General features: G+C 51.5%; 1 protein-coding gene across 1 annotated transcript; it reads left to right on the top strand.

Moving 5' to 3' along the window:
* Positions 1–9365: 9365 nt before the first annotated feature.
* LRP10 (LDL receptor related protein 10) lies at positions 9366–14942 on the top strand. The gene is made up of 7 exons (XM_065941229.1): positions 9366–9988; positions 10390–10434; positions 10948–11083; positions 11917–12107; positions 12223–13240; positions 13594–13723; positions 13821–14942. The coding sequence occupies exons 1-7, from the start codon at positions 9958–9960 to the stop codon at positions 14406–14408; spliced, it is 2139 nt and encodes a 712-aa protein (XP_065797301.1). The 5' UTR covers positions 9366–9957; the 3' UTR covers positions 14409–14942.
* The last annotated feature ends 128 nt before the right edge of the window (positions 14943–15070 follow it).

Below are 15070 nucleotides of genomic sequence, written 5' to 3'. Positions count from 1 at the left end.
GTGGAATCTGTCAGCATATGTGTGCTTGTGTGCTGTGCTATGTCACAGGAGCACAGGGGAGAAGGGCTGTTCCTCAGGAATCTGCTTGGCCAGGAGTCACCTTCCTCCTTAGGGGCAAGAACAGGTATTCTGATGGAATGGAGGAGGCATAGCACTGAGAAGCCAGAGGAACTGAAAGGGGCAAAGACAGCAGCTAGGGGAGGGACGTGTGTGTGCTAAGTCACTTCAGTCGTGTCTGACTCACTGTGACCCCATGAACTGCAGCCCCCTTCAGTCCACGGGATTCTCTATGTGAGAATACTGGAGGTTGCCATTTCCTCCTCCAGGGGCTCTTTCTGACCCAGAGATAGATCAAACCCACACTTTCCCAAACTCCTGTGCTGCAGGTGTGGGAGGGATGAGGGTGGTCAAAGTCTGAGGCAGGGGCCTCGGGGGAGGAGGAGGCCTTCAGGGTGGTTCCCATACCCTGAGGCTCCAGGGAAACCCCTGGGGAGGTTGCTCCATTGTTCCGTGGTCCCCATACCCCCACCTAACCCACCCCCCAAATCTCTGCCTGCTTCCCTCAGACAGTCCTGGGAGACCGGGGAGACCCAGAGGCAGCCTACTTCGAGGGGGCTGAGCAGCCAGGGCTTGGAAAGGAGGCAGGCCTGATTGGCCAGAAGCCACCTTCCAAATGAGCTCACACACATATTTTCCACCCTGGCCCAGGGCCGTGGCTGGGTGCCTTCCAGGCCAGCCTTCCCCAGCCAGGCCCAGCCCCCTCTGTCCTCCCCGATCCCTCACCAGACCTGGACCCTGCGGTTCCACAACAGGACTGGGCACCCCAGGCCCGGGGCTGTCACCACACCCCGAGGGAGCAGATTTTCTGCCTCCAGACTAAGGCCAGGTCTCCCCAGTTTCCCTCACTCCAATGGGACTTTGTGGCTTAGGCAGGAAAAGACCAGTTTCCTGCTCCCAAAGACTCACACCTGGACAGGGAGGGGCCAGAGGGGAAAGAAGAGGTGACCACACTGTAGTGACTTGAAGGAAGCACTTCCTTAGCCTGATGTAGCTCATTGACTCAGGGACCCAGCCAGATCTGGAAGCTGCCTCACCATGGATCACTTCCTGCACCCTCACTTGATTTCCCGCTAGGGCCACTTCCCTGCTCTGGGGCAGGATGGGGTCTGGGCAGGGCAAGGCCAGGCTGACCACAAAGCAGGGGAAAGACGGAGGCCTCGGAAGGGCCCAGCAGATTCACACACACGCGACAGGCTCCAGCTCATTTTGATCCAGCCTGTGGTCAAAGACGTCACCCTGCGCCCAGCTTCCAGAGACATGTAGCACCAGGCCAGCGAGCAAGATCAGTGCCTCAAAATACTCTCCTTGGCCACTCCGTGCCTGGCTCTGGGCTAGGAGCGTGGCTGCCCTGGCCCAATACCCTGGGTCCCATGAGTTTGTATATTCAGGCACAGAAGACAATCCATCCCATTTTGGATTTCAAGAATACGGGCACTGCAGGTAGATCATACAGCCAGCCATTGCCTTCTCTGTGGAGGAATAACTAAGATTCGTAACACCACTGATTCCCATCACAGCCACCAAACAAACATTCTGTTCTCACTTCCTTAGAAAAGAGTAGGATGGTGCTAGGTACACAAGAGCCCCTTAATAAAAGTTTGCTGACTTGAATTACCAGTGAGAGCTCTGATGTACATACATAAACAGCTGTAGATACGGACTTCCCTGGTGGTCCCAGGGCTAAGATTACATGCTCCCAGTACAGGGGGCCAAGGTTTGATCCCTGGTCAGTGAACTATATTCTGCATGCCACAACTAAAGACCCTGTGTGCTGAAACAAAGACCCAGCACAGACAAATAAATAAATACTGTATATGTATGGCTGAGTCCCTTTGCCGTGCACTTGAAACTATTACAACATTGTTAACTTGCTATACACCGATATAAAATGGTGTCCCGGTGCAAACAATCTGCCTGCAATGCAGGAGACCCAGGTTTGATCCACGAGTCAGGAAGATCCTCTGGAGAAGGGAATGGCAACCCACTTCAGCATTCTTGCCTGGAGAATTCTATGGACAGAGGAGCCTGATGGGCTATAGTCCATGGGGTCTCAAAGAGTCGGACAAGATTGAGTAACTAACATGCACATTCAATACAAAATAAAAAGTTTTCAATAAATATATATTTTTTAGAAAACAGCTGTAGTTGTGAATACATAAGTATTCTATACATGTGCAAAAAGTATGTGACACAGTAAATATATAGGTTAAAAAACCATTGAGCTATATGCACTTAAGTTTATTACATTTTTAAAAATTTTACTGTATATTTCACTTCAATCTTTATTTTTTTTTTTATATTCACCTCAATCTTTAAAAGGTTCAAAAAAGAAAGAAACTGTATTGAGGGAAGAGATTCATAACTCCAGAATAGCTGCTCTGTCCCTATAGACCTCCTCATGTGCCAACCCTACCCACTGCTGGGCTTAGTCACTCAGTCATGTCCAACTCTTTGCAACCCTTTAGACTGTAGCCCGCCAGGCTCTTCTGTCCACGTGGATTCTCCAGGCAAGAATACCGGAGTGGGTTGCCATGCCCTCCTCCAGGGGATCGTCCCAGTCCAGGGATTGAACCCAGGTCCTCCTGCATTGCAGGCAGATTTTTTTACTATCTGAGCCACCAGGGAAGCCCTAACCTCACAGAGTGCCCTTAATCGGAGGATGATTGGTATTGGGTTGTGTCAGCCCAGCTCTTCTGGAAATACCAATCCTCTAGGCTGCACACTCAGGACAGCCAGCACCAGGACCCTGGAGCACCAGCAGAAGGTCTCTCTTTCATCCCTCCAGGCTTCATCCCAGGTGTCCTCAGAGTGTCTTCTCCACTCTACTGGCCTGTGCTCCAGAGGTCCTCCCAACTACCTCACGCCTGCACAAAACTGCCCATAAATTCTGGAGGGAGGAAAGCTGGAGAAGGGGACCAGAGGAACGCCCACCCCATCCTCTCAGGCTGGGAGCAGCCCAAACTGCTGCAGAGACGGGCTGGGCAGGGTTTGCAGGGTGGTAGCGCCCCCTCGTGCTAGGTGTTGGCACTGCAAACCAAGCCCGGAGAACTGAGAGGCGGAGGCAAAGCCTGCCACACTCAGGGCCGAGGATACCGCCGGCCTGTCCCTTCCCCCTTCGCACTTTCCACACTTCCACCCAGGACACCTGTACTTAAACGGGTGGGACTATGGGCGCGACAGGATGACAAGCCTTAGTCTTCCAGCTGCAGAGAGGGAAAAGTCAAGAGTTTCCGTCTTCTGCCCCTTTATGGGGGTTGGTGAACAGCCCTGGAATAACTCCAGGAAGGAAGAGGGGAGGGGAGGGGTTGCAGGAGAGGGTGCCTGATAGAGGAAATGAAAGGGGCACTGGGGTCCTGGCCTCCGAGTTGCCACACTGCCCTCCTGTGGACGCCTCAGGCACTGACCCCTCCAGGATGCCTGGACCCTGGACTCTTCAGGTCAGCGGCAGGTGGAGCTGCACTCCTGGATCTCAGGATGCTAGGACAGAACCACCTCTGGCCAAGGCAAGCAGGCCTCTGCGACTCTTGTATCTTAGAGTGGGACATTTCTGTGCCACTTGTCTGAGGCTTTTAGAGGTCATGCCCAAGCCTTCCAGGGGGGTTCGTGACCTGCACCCATCCTTCCAAAGTCATCCACACTCTGGGACCAGGAGACTCCTTTACTCCTGGTCTTACAGTGATAAAAGTCTTAAATTTTGTAGTTCAAAAATGCCTGGAGGTATATTGCGAATATCACTTTATTATTGTCTGTTTATGCTAAAAAATTTTCATTTGTTAAATATAAGCATTTAAAATACACCAAACATTTTCAAAACAATCTTAGTTTTTAAACTTTTTAATATGCCAGAGGCCCTCTAAATGGACATGATTGAGGTTTCTCTCAAACCTCCAAGGGGTGTCCCCAAGCCTGCATCTCATTTTTTCCAACGCACAAGGAAACTTGCTCCTGACACCATATGGTAGAGTCTTTAACATAGAGGTTTCCCCATCTTGAAAAGCTCTCCTGGATTCTGCCGCGGTCTTGAATGATTTTTCTCATTTTCCCCTTTTCTCTCAAGCCAGAGTTTTCCAAAAGCTGTCTGCATTCTTTCCCCAGTCATTTCTTTCTTTCTTTCTTTCTTTAATTTTTTGGCTGTGTGGCATGTGACATCTTAGTGGCTCATGAGATCTTAGTCCCCCGAACCGGGATCTAACCCACACCCCCTGCATTGGAAGCATTGAGTCTTAACCACTGGACCACCAGGGAAGTCCCCCTTGTCATTGCTTTTTAACCCAACCTCTGCGTCTGCATCCCAACCAGGAATATACTGAAACTTCTCCCTAAAAGGCCCTCATGATGACCCCTTTCTTCTAACCCCAGGCCTATTCTCTGCTTTCACTTTCTTTGGCCTTGCATCAACATTTAACATGGCTTACTTCAAGAAGCTCCTATACCCCTGTCTTCTGAGTTCTGCCATCCTACAGTCCATGAATCACCCTATTGCCAAGGAGTCCTGAAAGCCCAGGACTCGGGTTCCTCTGCCTCAACCCTCCCTGCGCCCTCAGCTTCTGTACCTTGATCAGGGACTGTCTTTACTTGTTCTGTTAATTCCAGCTTCTGCCCTTCAGACTGTACAGAAAAAACAAATTCTTGTTCCACACTACAGCTCTTCAAATATTTGGGTGTAGTTTTCATATATACAAACGCTCACTGAAGTTAAGCTTTTATTGGTGAAAAGCCTTTCTCGTCCCATAAACAGCTTTCACACGAAGTGGCTTAGAGACCCCCCCTCACCATTCCTATCACCAATCAGTCTTTAAAAGCTCAGTTTCATAGAGAAGTGGTACCACACAGCGGTTAGGACAAGGATTCTGGAGTTACATAATCCGGGTTAGGATCCAACCTTTATGACTTATTGGTCGGGTGACCCTCAGCACGTTATATATCTTCCCTGAGCGTCAATTTCTTCCTCTTTAAAATGGGGTTAATAACTCAAAGGGTAGTTGAGTGGATTAAAAGACATAACCTATGTGATGCCTACTATTGGCAGTCACGACTCACTCATTTATTCATTCAACTCAAACATTTATTGAGTATTTGTTTTATGCCAGACATTGCTTTTGGCACTGAGGATTCACCAGTAAATGAATAGGCCCTTACCCCCTGTGGAACTTACTTCTTTTTTTTTTTTTTAAGAATTCTTTCTTTTTAAAACATATTTATTTGGTTGTGTCCAGGACCTTTGTGGCATCATGAAGGATCTTCCATTTGGCACATGGAGGATTCTATAGTTGTGGCACGGGCTTAGTTGCTTTGTGGCACATGGGATCTTAGCTCCCTGACCAAGGATCAAACCTGTGCCCCCTGCATTGCAAAGCAGATTCTTAACCACTGGACCACCAGGGAAGTCTCCTCTATGCAACTTATATTCTTGTGAGTGCGCAGGGAACAAACATGATAAATGAGTAAAATATAGTATGTTAGATAATGATAAGAATTTTCCAAATTTTTAAGTTCCGAATCCTATTTGATAAACAACTGCACCTTTAAATCATTTTTATCTTTTACTATAAGCATCCAAGAGAAACCAGGATGCTTCTTCAACACTTTGCTTTGAAATTTCTTCAGCCAAATGTCTAATTTCATTCCTCACAAGTTCTATTAATACCTTTCACCAAACACTAGAACACAGCACAATTCAACCAAGCTTTTTGCCTGTTTATAAAAGATCATCTTTCCTCCGGTTTCCAACATGTGTTCCTCATCTCCATCTGAGACCCCTCAGAACAACCTTTAACATCCACATTTCCACCAACATTCTGATCACTTAGGTATACTCTGAGGGATTGAGGCTCTCTCAATAGCTTTTCTTTTCTGAGCCCTCATAATAATCACCTTTAACAGTCCATTTATGGCAATATAGGCTTTCTCTAGCATGCACTTCCAGTCTCCCATTCTCTGCCCATCACTCAGTTCTAAAGCTGCTTCCACATTGTTATGAACTTGTTACAGCAGCATCCCAGCTTTGTAGTACCAAGTTTTGGTCTTAGGCCACTACAACAAAATACAACCAACGAAGTAGCTTATAAATAACAGAAATTTATTGCTTACAGTTCTGGAGATTGAGAAAACCAAGATCAAGGTGCCAGCATAGTCACCTTCTGGTGAGGGCTGTCTTCCTGGTTCACAGCCAGTGCTTTCTGGACATTCTGTCACAGCCAGGACTTCATCACATGATGGAAAGGGCTAATGATCTCTCTAGAGTCTTTCTTACTAGTTCCACTCTGAGGGCTCCACCTTAGGAACAAAGCATCCCCCAAAGCCCCACCTCTAATACTATCTATCATCTTTCAGTTCAGTTCAGTTCAGTTCAGTCACTCAATCGTGTCTGACTCTTTGCGACCCCATGGCCTGCAGCACGCCAGGCTTCCCTGTCTATCACCAACTTCCGGAGTTTGTTCAAACTCATGTCTATCGAGTTAGTGATGTCGTCCAACCATATCATCCTTTGTCATCCCCTTCTCCTCCTTCTTCAATCTTTTCCAGCATCAAGGTCTTTTCCAATGAGTCAATTCTTTGCATCAGGTGGCCAAAGTACTGGAGCTTCAGCTTCAGCATCAGTTCTTCCAATGAATATTCAGGACTGGTTTCCTTTAGGATTGACTGGTTTGATCTCCAAGATGTCCACTATCATCATTGGTGGGTAGGATATCAACATATGAATGGGGAGGGGGAGGGGCACAAACATTCAGACCTGAGCATCTTGACTGCTGCACATGCTAGTAGTTTGATCTTGAGCAAGTTATCTAATGACTTGCTTAGTTTATGACTATATGTGACTTAGTTTCCTCAATTGAGGAAATGAGGACAAAATGAGGACAAAAATAACACCTACTTCCTGGAGATGTAGTGAAGATTAAATGAGGTGATATATGCGCAGTGATGAGAACAGTGCCAAGCATATGGTGAGTACTCTTTCAAAGTTAGATATTGTCATCTTGAAAACCAGAAATCTGCCCATTTTTCAGTACTTCCACTATTTTTTCACAATTTCTCAAAGTATTCCAAGAACATCTTCAAAGATCCATTTCTTTTTTGTAATTTTTTTCTTATTTTCTTATTTCTTTTTTTTATTTTTTTCTCTTATTTCTTAAATTAATTTATTTATTTTAATTGGAGGCTAATTACTTTACAATATTGTAGTGGTTTTTACCATACATTGACATGAATCAGCCATGGGTATACATGTGTTCCTCCATCCTGAACCCCCCTCCCATCTCCCTCCCCACAAAGACCCATTTCTAAATGTACTTGATGATCTATGGGGATTTATACGGGCCTGAACACTTCAGCTCACTAAACAAATTAAAGCTTAAACTCATTATAAGCACCTAGGTTCTCTTTAATTTCTTCTCATCTTCTTTTGGCTCAAATTCACTCCTAAACATTAATCCTCGTGGCTAGCACAGGGCCTTGCACTTGGAAGGCACTCTAATAAATATTTACAGAGTGAAAGTTTGTTCTAATTGGTGCCATTTCTTTCTTTATGATGATGACTGCTCCCAACAGCCTAGATCTTCATTTTTTTTTTCAACTCTTAGTTTATTCAGTATCGCAGACCGTGGTCTCTCTTCCTCCTCCTCCTCTTGCCCCTTAAAACTCTACCCATCTCACCATCACTTTTCCTGTTTCACTTCTAAATTAACTTCTAAACTCCCCACAAGTCCACCTCCATGGGTACTTACCATGGCTGTCTGACTTTAAATTTATGTGTCTGACCTTTCTTTTCAACTAGACTGTAAGTTCCTTGATGTTAAAGTGAAGTCTTACAAGTTCCAGGCATCTGCCAAGTACTCAACATAGAGAACATAGCCAGCATTGAACTAAAACTGATCACTTTCACAACTTAAATATTTTTAATTTCCCCAGCCTCTTTGCCCTGCTTCTGGCTCTTCAATACCATCCTCCCACATTTAGGGTTCAATTTCACCTATCATAATCCCAAGAGTTGCAGTAGGGAGCATAGAGAGACCAAGGAGCCAAGATCCTTGGCATGGGACCAAGATCCAAGTGGAAGAAGGGCCTTTTTATGGCCACCTTTATGGCTTCAGGCCCTGCTGAGGCCTCGGTTTTGAAAAAACTGATGTCAACTACAAATGTCACAAACAGAAAACTGTTTGTACCATTTGTAGAGAGGTTCTGAATGTACACTAGGTTCAAACCCTTGTTTCAGCATTTACTAGATCCATGGTCTTGGGCAATATTAAACCTGTCTGTGCCAGAGTTTCCTTACTTGTAACATGGGAGTAACAATAATAAGTACCTCACAAGACTTTGTGTATGTTCTAAGTTGTTTCAGTCGTGTACGACTCTATGAACCGTAGCCCACCCGGCTCCTCTGTCCAACGGATTCTCCAGGAAAGAATACTGGAGTGGGTTGTCATGCCCTCCTCCAGGGGATCTTCCCAACCTAGGGATCGAATCCACATTTCTTATGGCTCCTGAACTGGCAGGAGGGTTTTTTACCACTATGGCCACCTGGATTAAAAGAGGAAATACTTGAAAAGTGCTTAGATCTGTGCTGAAATGTACAAAAAAGCTCAAAAACTATATATTACCTGTAAGTGCCACAGGAAATCAGCAACCCCAAGCTCACATAAATTAGAAATATCTCTTGTGACTAATAATAATTGCTAGCAGGTATGAAACACTTCCTAGATGTTCAAGTTGCATTACCCCTAAATGTTGACAATAACCTTAAGAGGGAATTGTACATTATTAACCCCATTTTGAGAAGCACAGAGAAGTTAAACAATTTTCTCAAGGTCACAGAGACAGCAAGTAGAGAAGGCACCATTTATTCGTTTGTTGAATTACTGTGTCTCAGCAGGCGAGAAGCATTGTGGGTACAAAGGTAAACAGTCTAGGCCCCAACCTACAGGAAGTTTCGGTTTCCACAGAAGGGGCGGGGCGGGGAGGGGGCGGGGTCAGGAAAGAGTAAACAAATAGTTATAACACGGTGTGGTAATTGTTGTAATAGAGGCTCACGGAAAAAAGTACTACCGGATCCCAGACATTGGGACGAGAGAAGTACTGAGAGTTTAAGGATCCAAAGGAAAGACATGACAGTTACAGAATAAGCAGTAGTCCTCTGACAAACGTGTCCTGTAACTAACGTTACACGGAAAGGACTAAACAAAGCAGAGTTAAAAGTAAGGGTGAGCACCTTAAAAGCCAGCGTGCCAAGACTCGGCAGAACCGGAAAGGGGTTAAGACAGGCGGGTGGGCGGGGAGCGCGTTGATTGGCAGGGGTGTGGCCAGGCTCGTCACCCGCCCCCTCCTCCGCCCGGGCTTCTCCAACCCTAGGGCCGGCGGGGCTACCGTCTGGGCAAGGGACTGGGCGCTGGACCGAATCGCCTGACCCCTCCCCCACTCCTCTGCCGCGTTCCGCGGGCTGGACGCGCTGGAGAAGTTGAACAGCGCCCGGCCCGGCCCTGGGGGCTGACAGTCGGTAAAGTTTGGCCCGAAGAGGAAGTGGCCTCAAGCCCCGGCAGGTGGCGGCCAGGCCTGGACCTGGGCGCTTGCGGCCTGCGGGCGGGCTCTGGGCGAGGGCGCGCTCCAGCGCCAGACTTCGAGCTGATTTCCGGGGCTTCGGGGACTGGCCTCGGAGAAAGCGCGGCGGTGGCCGGGGAAAACAACTCAGAAGTTGGTTAGAGGCACCGCCCCTGCCCCCGGGCCGCTGCCGCCCCCCACCCGTCCCCAGCCCTGGCATCTAGAGCATCGGTCGGGGAGCCTGGGGCATGGAGCCCCCTGGGGGAGGCGGCACTGGGGAGCCAGGACGCCCGGAGCGGCTCCGCCTCCCCACTGAGTAAACGACGGAAGCTCCGGGACTCTTCCTGCACCTCCGGACGGCTCACGATGCTGCCGGCCATCCTTCTCCTCTTCCTGGGTAAGAAATCGAAATGAGACTACTCGCCTGGCACCCCGCTCCCAGGGCTATCACCGGGCCCAGAGGACTCTAGCTCCCTTCCTGCTATGCAGCTCCTCACCTTAACCTGCTCGCTCGTGCCCTCCACCCCCTGCCGCCGCCCCGGCACTGCCTGCCCCAGCCCCCGGGAGATCTCCAGCCGTTCCCTCAGTCTTCCCCTGACTTCTGTAAATCACTGTACCCATCCCATAGGCCGTGCTGCCAGACCTTCCTTCGAGGTCACACACCGCTGTCTTCCTCTGCTCCACCACCCCTTCCCGTAAACTACCCAGAAGCCGCAAATGGCTCTCGTTCCTCCTTGAGTTGCTCAGGTGAAGGAAACTCGGAAGCATGACTCTTGCCCTTTCTCGCTCTTCCTCTAGGAGGCACTGTGGCCCACCCAGATAGGCTCATTTTCCCGAATCCTGGTGAGTAGAGGATGCCCCAGGGGTCCCATGGGCTTGGTAGGTAATGAGAACTCAAGACTTTCTCTTCCATGCATTCCTCTAGCACCTACCATAGTTTTAGAGTGGACGTCACCCACCCTTTTTTTACAGATAGGGAAACTGAGACCCAGAGTAAGCCCTCAGCTGATAGTTATGTACTTTTTTCTTTTCCCCCAAATATCCATCCTTGATCTGCCTAGCCAAAATGTACTCTCCCTGAGAATAGAAACAGTATTTCCTGTTCCTTCTGGCCCAGTGGCTGGCACAGAGCAGACCTCATATTGTTTGTGGTGTTGATACTTTAGTGGAATTATGATGAGGGAGGAGAGGAGGAGGCTGGCTGAAGACTATGCCTGTAGTGTGTGTGTGGCGGGGGTGGGGGGAGTGTCTGTGCTCCTTCCGAAGAGCCCAGGCCCTCGGAGACCTCAAGCCTGGGCAGGGGTGTGATGGTAAGGGGCTCTCGACTGATGTCCCTACATTCCTCTCTTTCTCTAGCCTGTGAGGACCCACCAGCGGTGCTCTTGGAAGTGCAAGGCACCTTACAGAGGCCTGTGGGCCGGGACAGCCGCAGCTCCCCTGCCAACTGTACCTGGCTCATCCTGGGCAGCAAAGAGCAGACGGTAACAGTCAGGTGAGTGCAGGCATAACCCTATACCTTTCTCCCACCCCCCCTCCTCTACCAGGGAGAAGCCTGCGGGGATCACTTCTCCATGGAGCTTCCATCCTGTCAACAGGGAAAAGAGGAGAGTTAGATTTGGCGTCATCGCCCTAAAAGCCTGGCTTGTTTGGAGCCAGACACAATGAATTGCAGGTGGGCTGGAGTGGACATCTAGCTTGGGTCCTGTCATCTCTGAAGGACAACAGTCACTCCAGAACCTTCCTCAGCCTCCTCAGATCTTTTAAACAATCCGGGTCTCCGTCGGCTCCTCCAACCTTGGGCCGTAGGGTTGGGGCCTGTGTTAAGTACCTGGCTGTTTGCTTCACACAGTTCACTTCCCATAAAATTTACCCAGAAAAGGACAGGTGAAAAGAGAGGCCATCTGGGGAGAGCTTGTTGCAGCAGAGCGATCAGAATGGTACGGTGATCTCAGGTCTCACCACTGGGCGTTGGGAGGGGATGGTGAGTTCTGGTTAATTAAGCTTATGGTAGTTGCCGGCACCATACTCGGGTAACAGTGCTGCAACAACAGGAAAGCAATGAATCTAACTCAGTCCAGAACACATGCCAGTTTTTCCAAGAGGCTCTAAGATGTATCATGGTCTCAGGTACCGTAGGCCTCTGTTAGGGCTGTTGCCTTGATTACAAAGGAATTTGGCTAACTCCATTTTCATCTGACCATTTGGATTGTGGATAAGCAGGGGTTTGTGCTGCTTGGGGTAGAAGAGGCTTGACAACTGTCAGGGGAGGAAGAAGCCAGCAGCAGTCAGGAATATCTTACGTCCTGCTCTCCTTCACCCCTGTAGGTTCCAAAAATTGCATCTGGCCTGTGGCTCAGAGCGCTTAACCCTGCGCTCCCCCATCCAGCCGCAGCTCTCCCTGTGCGAGGCACCTGCCAGCCCTCTGCAGCTGCCTGGAGGCAACGTCACCATCACCTACAGCTATGTCGGGGCCAGAGCACCCATGGGCCAGGGCTTCCTGCTCTCTTATAGCCAAGGTGGGCTGGACAGGGCTGTTGTGGCGCTTAGAACAGGCAATGGAAGCCCCAGGGAGGAGGGGAGGATCCTGCCCGCCCCAGTGCTTCACAGCCCCTCCCCGTGGTGCCTCTGCAGATTGGCTGATGTGCCTGCAGGAGGAGTTCCAGTGCCTGAACCACCGCTGCGTGCCCCTGCTCCAGCGCTGTGACGGGGTCGACGCCTGTGGCGACGGCTCTGACGAGGCAGGTTGCAGCTCAGACCCCTTCCCTGACTTGGCCCTAGCCCCTGTCCTCACCCCACCCTGCAATCACACCTTAGAAGACTTCTATGGGGTCTTCTCCTCCCTCGGATACTCACACCTGGCCTCAGTCTCCCACCCCCAGTCTTGCCGCTGGCTGCTGGACCCACGCGATGGCCGGCGCCTGGCCGTGCGCTTCACGGCCCTGGATCTAGGCTATGGGGATGCAGTGCGTGTGTATGACGGCGCGGGGCCCCTCGAGACTCTCCGGCTACTGCGCAGCCTCACCCACTTCAGTAATGGCAAGGCTGTCACCGTGGAGACGCTGTCTGGCCAGGCCACGGTGGACTACCACACAGTCCCTTGGAGCACCGGTCGGGGCTTCAACGCCACCTACCACGTGCGGGGCTACTGCTTGCCTTGGGACCGACCGTGCGGCTTAGGCTCTGGCTTGGGGGCTAGCGAAGGCCTCAGCGAGCGCTGCTACAGCGAGGCGCAGCGCTGCGACGGCTCCTGGGACTGTGCAGACGGCACGGACGAGGAGAACTGCCCCAGCTGCCCAGCTGGACACTACCCCTGTGGGGCCGCCGGCACCCCTGGGGCCACAGCCTGCTACCTGCCCGCTGACCGCTGTAACTACCAGACCTTCTGTGCTGATGGAGCGGATGAGAGACGGTGTCGGCACTGCCAGCCGGGCAACTTCCGGTGCCGGGATGAGAAGTGCGTGTATGAGACGTGGGTGTGTGACGGGCAGCCGGACTGTGCTGATGGCAGTGACGAGTGGGACTGCTCCTACGCCCTGCCCCGCAAGGTCATTACTGCCGCCGTCATCGGCAGCCTCGTGTGCGGCCTGCTGCTGGTCATCGCCCTGGGCTGCACCTGCAAGCTCTATGCCATTCGCACCCAGGAGTACAGGTCAGTGGGAGTGCAGCTGGCGGTAGAGGAGTGGGTGCTGGGGGCGGGACAGGGCCCCTGTGGCCACGGGAGACCTGAGGGTGCCCATGTGGGGGACAGGTTCTGGTGACCAGCTGCTGGGTTGGCTCCTGGGGCTGTCTCACTTGGGGGCAGGTGTGCTCCGCTGAGCGAGGGAAAGATCTAGATCTCGAAAGCCACCTCAAGGAAGGATGGAGACCTCAGATGACTTTGGAGAGCCAGGGCATAAATGCTCGCTGTCCTGGCCTGGATGTGGAGTAAAGAGGCCTGTCTGGGCTGGGATAGGCAGCTCTGGTCACCGGCACCTGTGACTGAGCAGCCCTCATGCCTTCCAGCATCTTCGCCCCGCTCTCCCGGATGGAGGCTGAGATTGTGCAGCAGCAGGCGCCTCCCTCCTACGGGCAGCTCATTGCCCAGGGCGCCATCCCCCCTGTAGAGGACTTCCCTACAGAGAACCCTAATGATGTAAGTCACCCTCCCCAACCAGATCACCTGCCGCTCCAGCCCCCCTGTGGCTGTCCCCACCCCTTCCAACTTTGATATCTTCCTCCTGTCCTTGCAGAACTCTGTTCTGGGCAACCTGCGTTCTCTGCTACATATCCTGCACCAGGACATGACTCCAGGGAGCACCTCAGGTGCCCGCCGCCGCCAGCGAGGCCGCTCTATGCGCCGCCTGGTGCGCCGTCTTCGCCGTTGGGGCTTGCTTCCCCGAACCAACCCCCCAGCCCGGACCCCTGAAACCAGATCCCAGGTCACACCATCCGCTGCTCCTCCTGAGACCTTAGATGGCAGCACAGGTCCAGCCCATGAGGGCGGGGCGGTGGGCGGGCAGGACAGGGAACAGGCACCCCCGCTGCCTGTTAAAGCCCCACTGCCACCTGCCAGCACATCCCCAGCCTTCCCTACTGTCCCTGAAGCCCCAGGGCCGCTGACTGCGGTGCCCCTGGAGCCATCACTGCTGTCTGGAGTGGTACAGGCCCTGCGAGGCCGCCTCCTGCCCAGCCTGCGGCCCCCTGGACCAACCCGGGCGCCACCTGGACCCCACACAACAGTCCTGTCCCCAGAGGATGAGGACGATGTGCTGCTGGTGCCACTGGCTGAACCCGGGGTCTGGGTGGTCGAAGCGGAGGATGAGCCACTGCTGGCCTGAGGTGACCTGGCTCTCTTGGGCACTCTGTTCACAGAGACAGCAACCCTACAGAGGGCAGCTCAGCTTCCCATCCACTACTCCCCTCCCTGTCCCTCAGTCTGAGGGGACTTGATGGGCCTCCCGTTGATCCCATGTAGCTGCTGTCAAGTTAGGTGTCCCTCAGACAGGGAGAGGGCCCTCACAGAGCCCCCTCTGCGCATGGCCAGAGACCACAGTCCACCACCACCCTCTCCCCACACTGCCACTGGTTGTGGCTGTTTTGAAAAAGTAAAGTTCTTAAAGGGTCATGGGCCTGGACACTCCATCCTTGCCAAACCCACCCAAAAGTGGCCTTAAGCACCAGAATGCCAACTGACTGGAGACCTCCAGCTCCCAAGGGAGGATATGAGCAGGGCCTGAGGTTTTGCCAACAGTGATCCCTCCTACAAGGTCCAGCTCATAAAAAAAGCACAACAAATGCTTCTGTCCCATAGCTAGGTTGTTGCCCAGGAAGCCAAGGTTGAAAATAAAGGAATCAGAAATTTCAGACTGTAAGTGAGCTGTGCTCCTGGGCCCTGCCTCTCTACCTACATCAGCTTATGCTCCCCTCACCTTGCTCCTCACTATGAAGGCCTTTCTCTGCCTCACCTCCTGCCCTTTTCCTGTTTATCTTCAAATCATCC

Source organism: Muntiacus reevesi, chromosome 7, assembly GCF_963930625.1.
Source record: "Muntiacus reevesi chromosome 7, mMunRee1.1, whole genome shotgun sequence".
Classification (NCBI taxonomy): domain Eukaryota; kingdom Metazoa; phylum Chordata; class Mammalia; order Artiodactyla; family Cervidae; genus Muntiacus; species Muntiacus reevesi.
This window is presented reverse-complemented; position numbering and strand designations above follow the sequence as displayed.

What these genes read in the sequence shown, in the direction of transcription:
- LRP10 (XM_065941229.1), top strand. Translation starts at nt 9,958, where the DNA reads ATGCTGCCGGCCATCCTTCTCCTCTTCCTGG. An exon ending in CATCCTTCTCCTCTTCCTGG is followed by an intron (nt 9,989 to 10,389) that starts GTAAGAAATCGA and finishes CTCTTCCTCTAG; the next exon opens with GAGGCACTGTGGCCCACCCA. An exon ending in ATTCGCACCCAGGAGTACAG is followed by an intron (nt 13,241 to 13,593) that starts GTCAGTGGGAGT and finishes CATGCCTTCCAG; the next exon opens with CATCTTCGCCCCGCTCTCCC.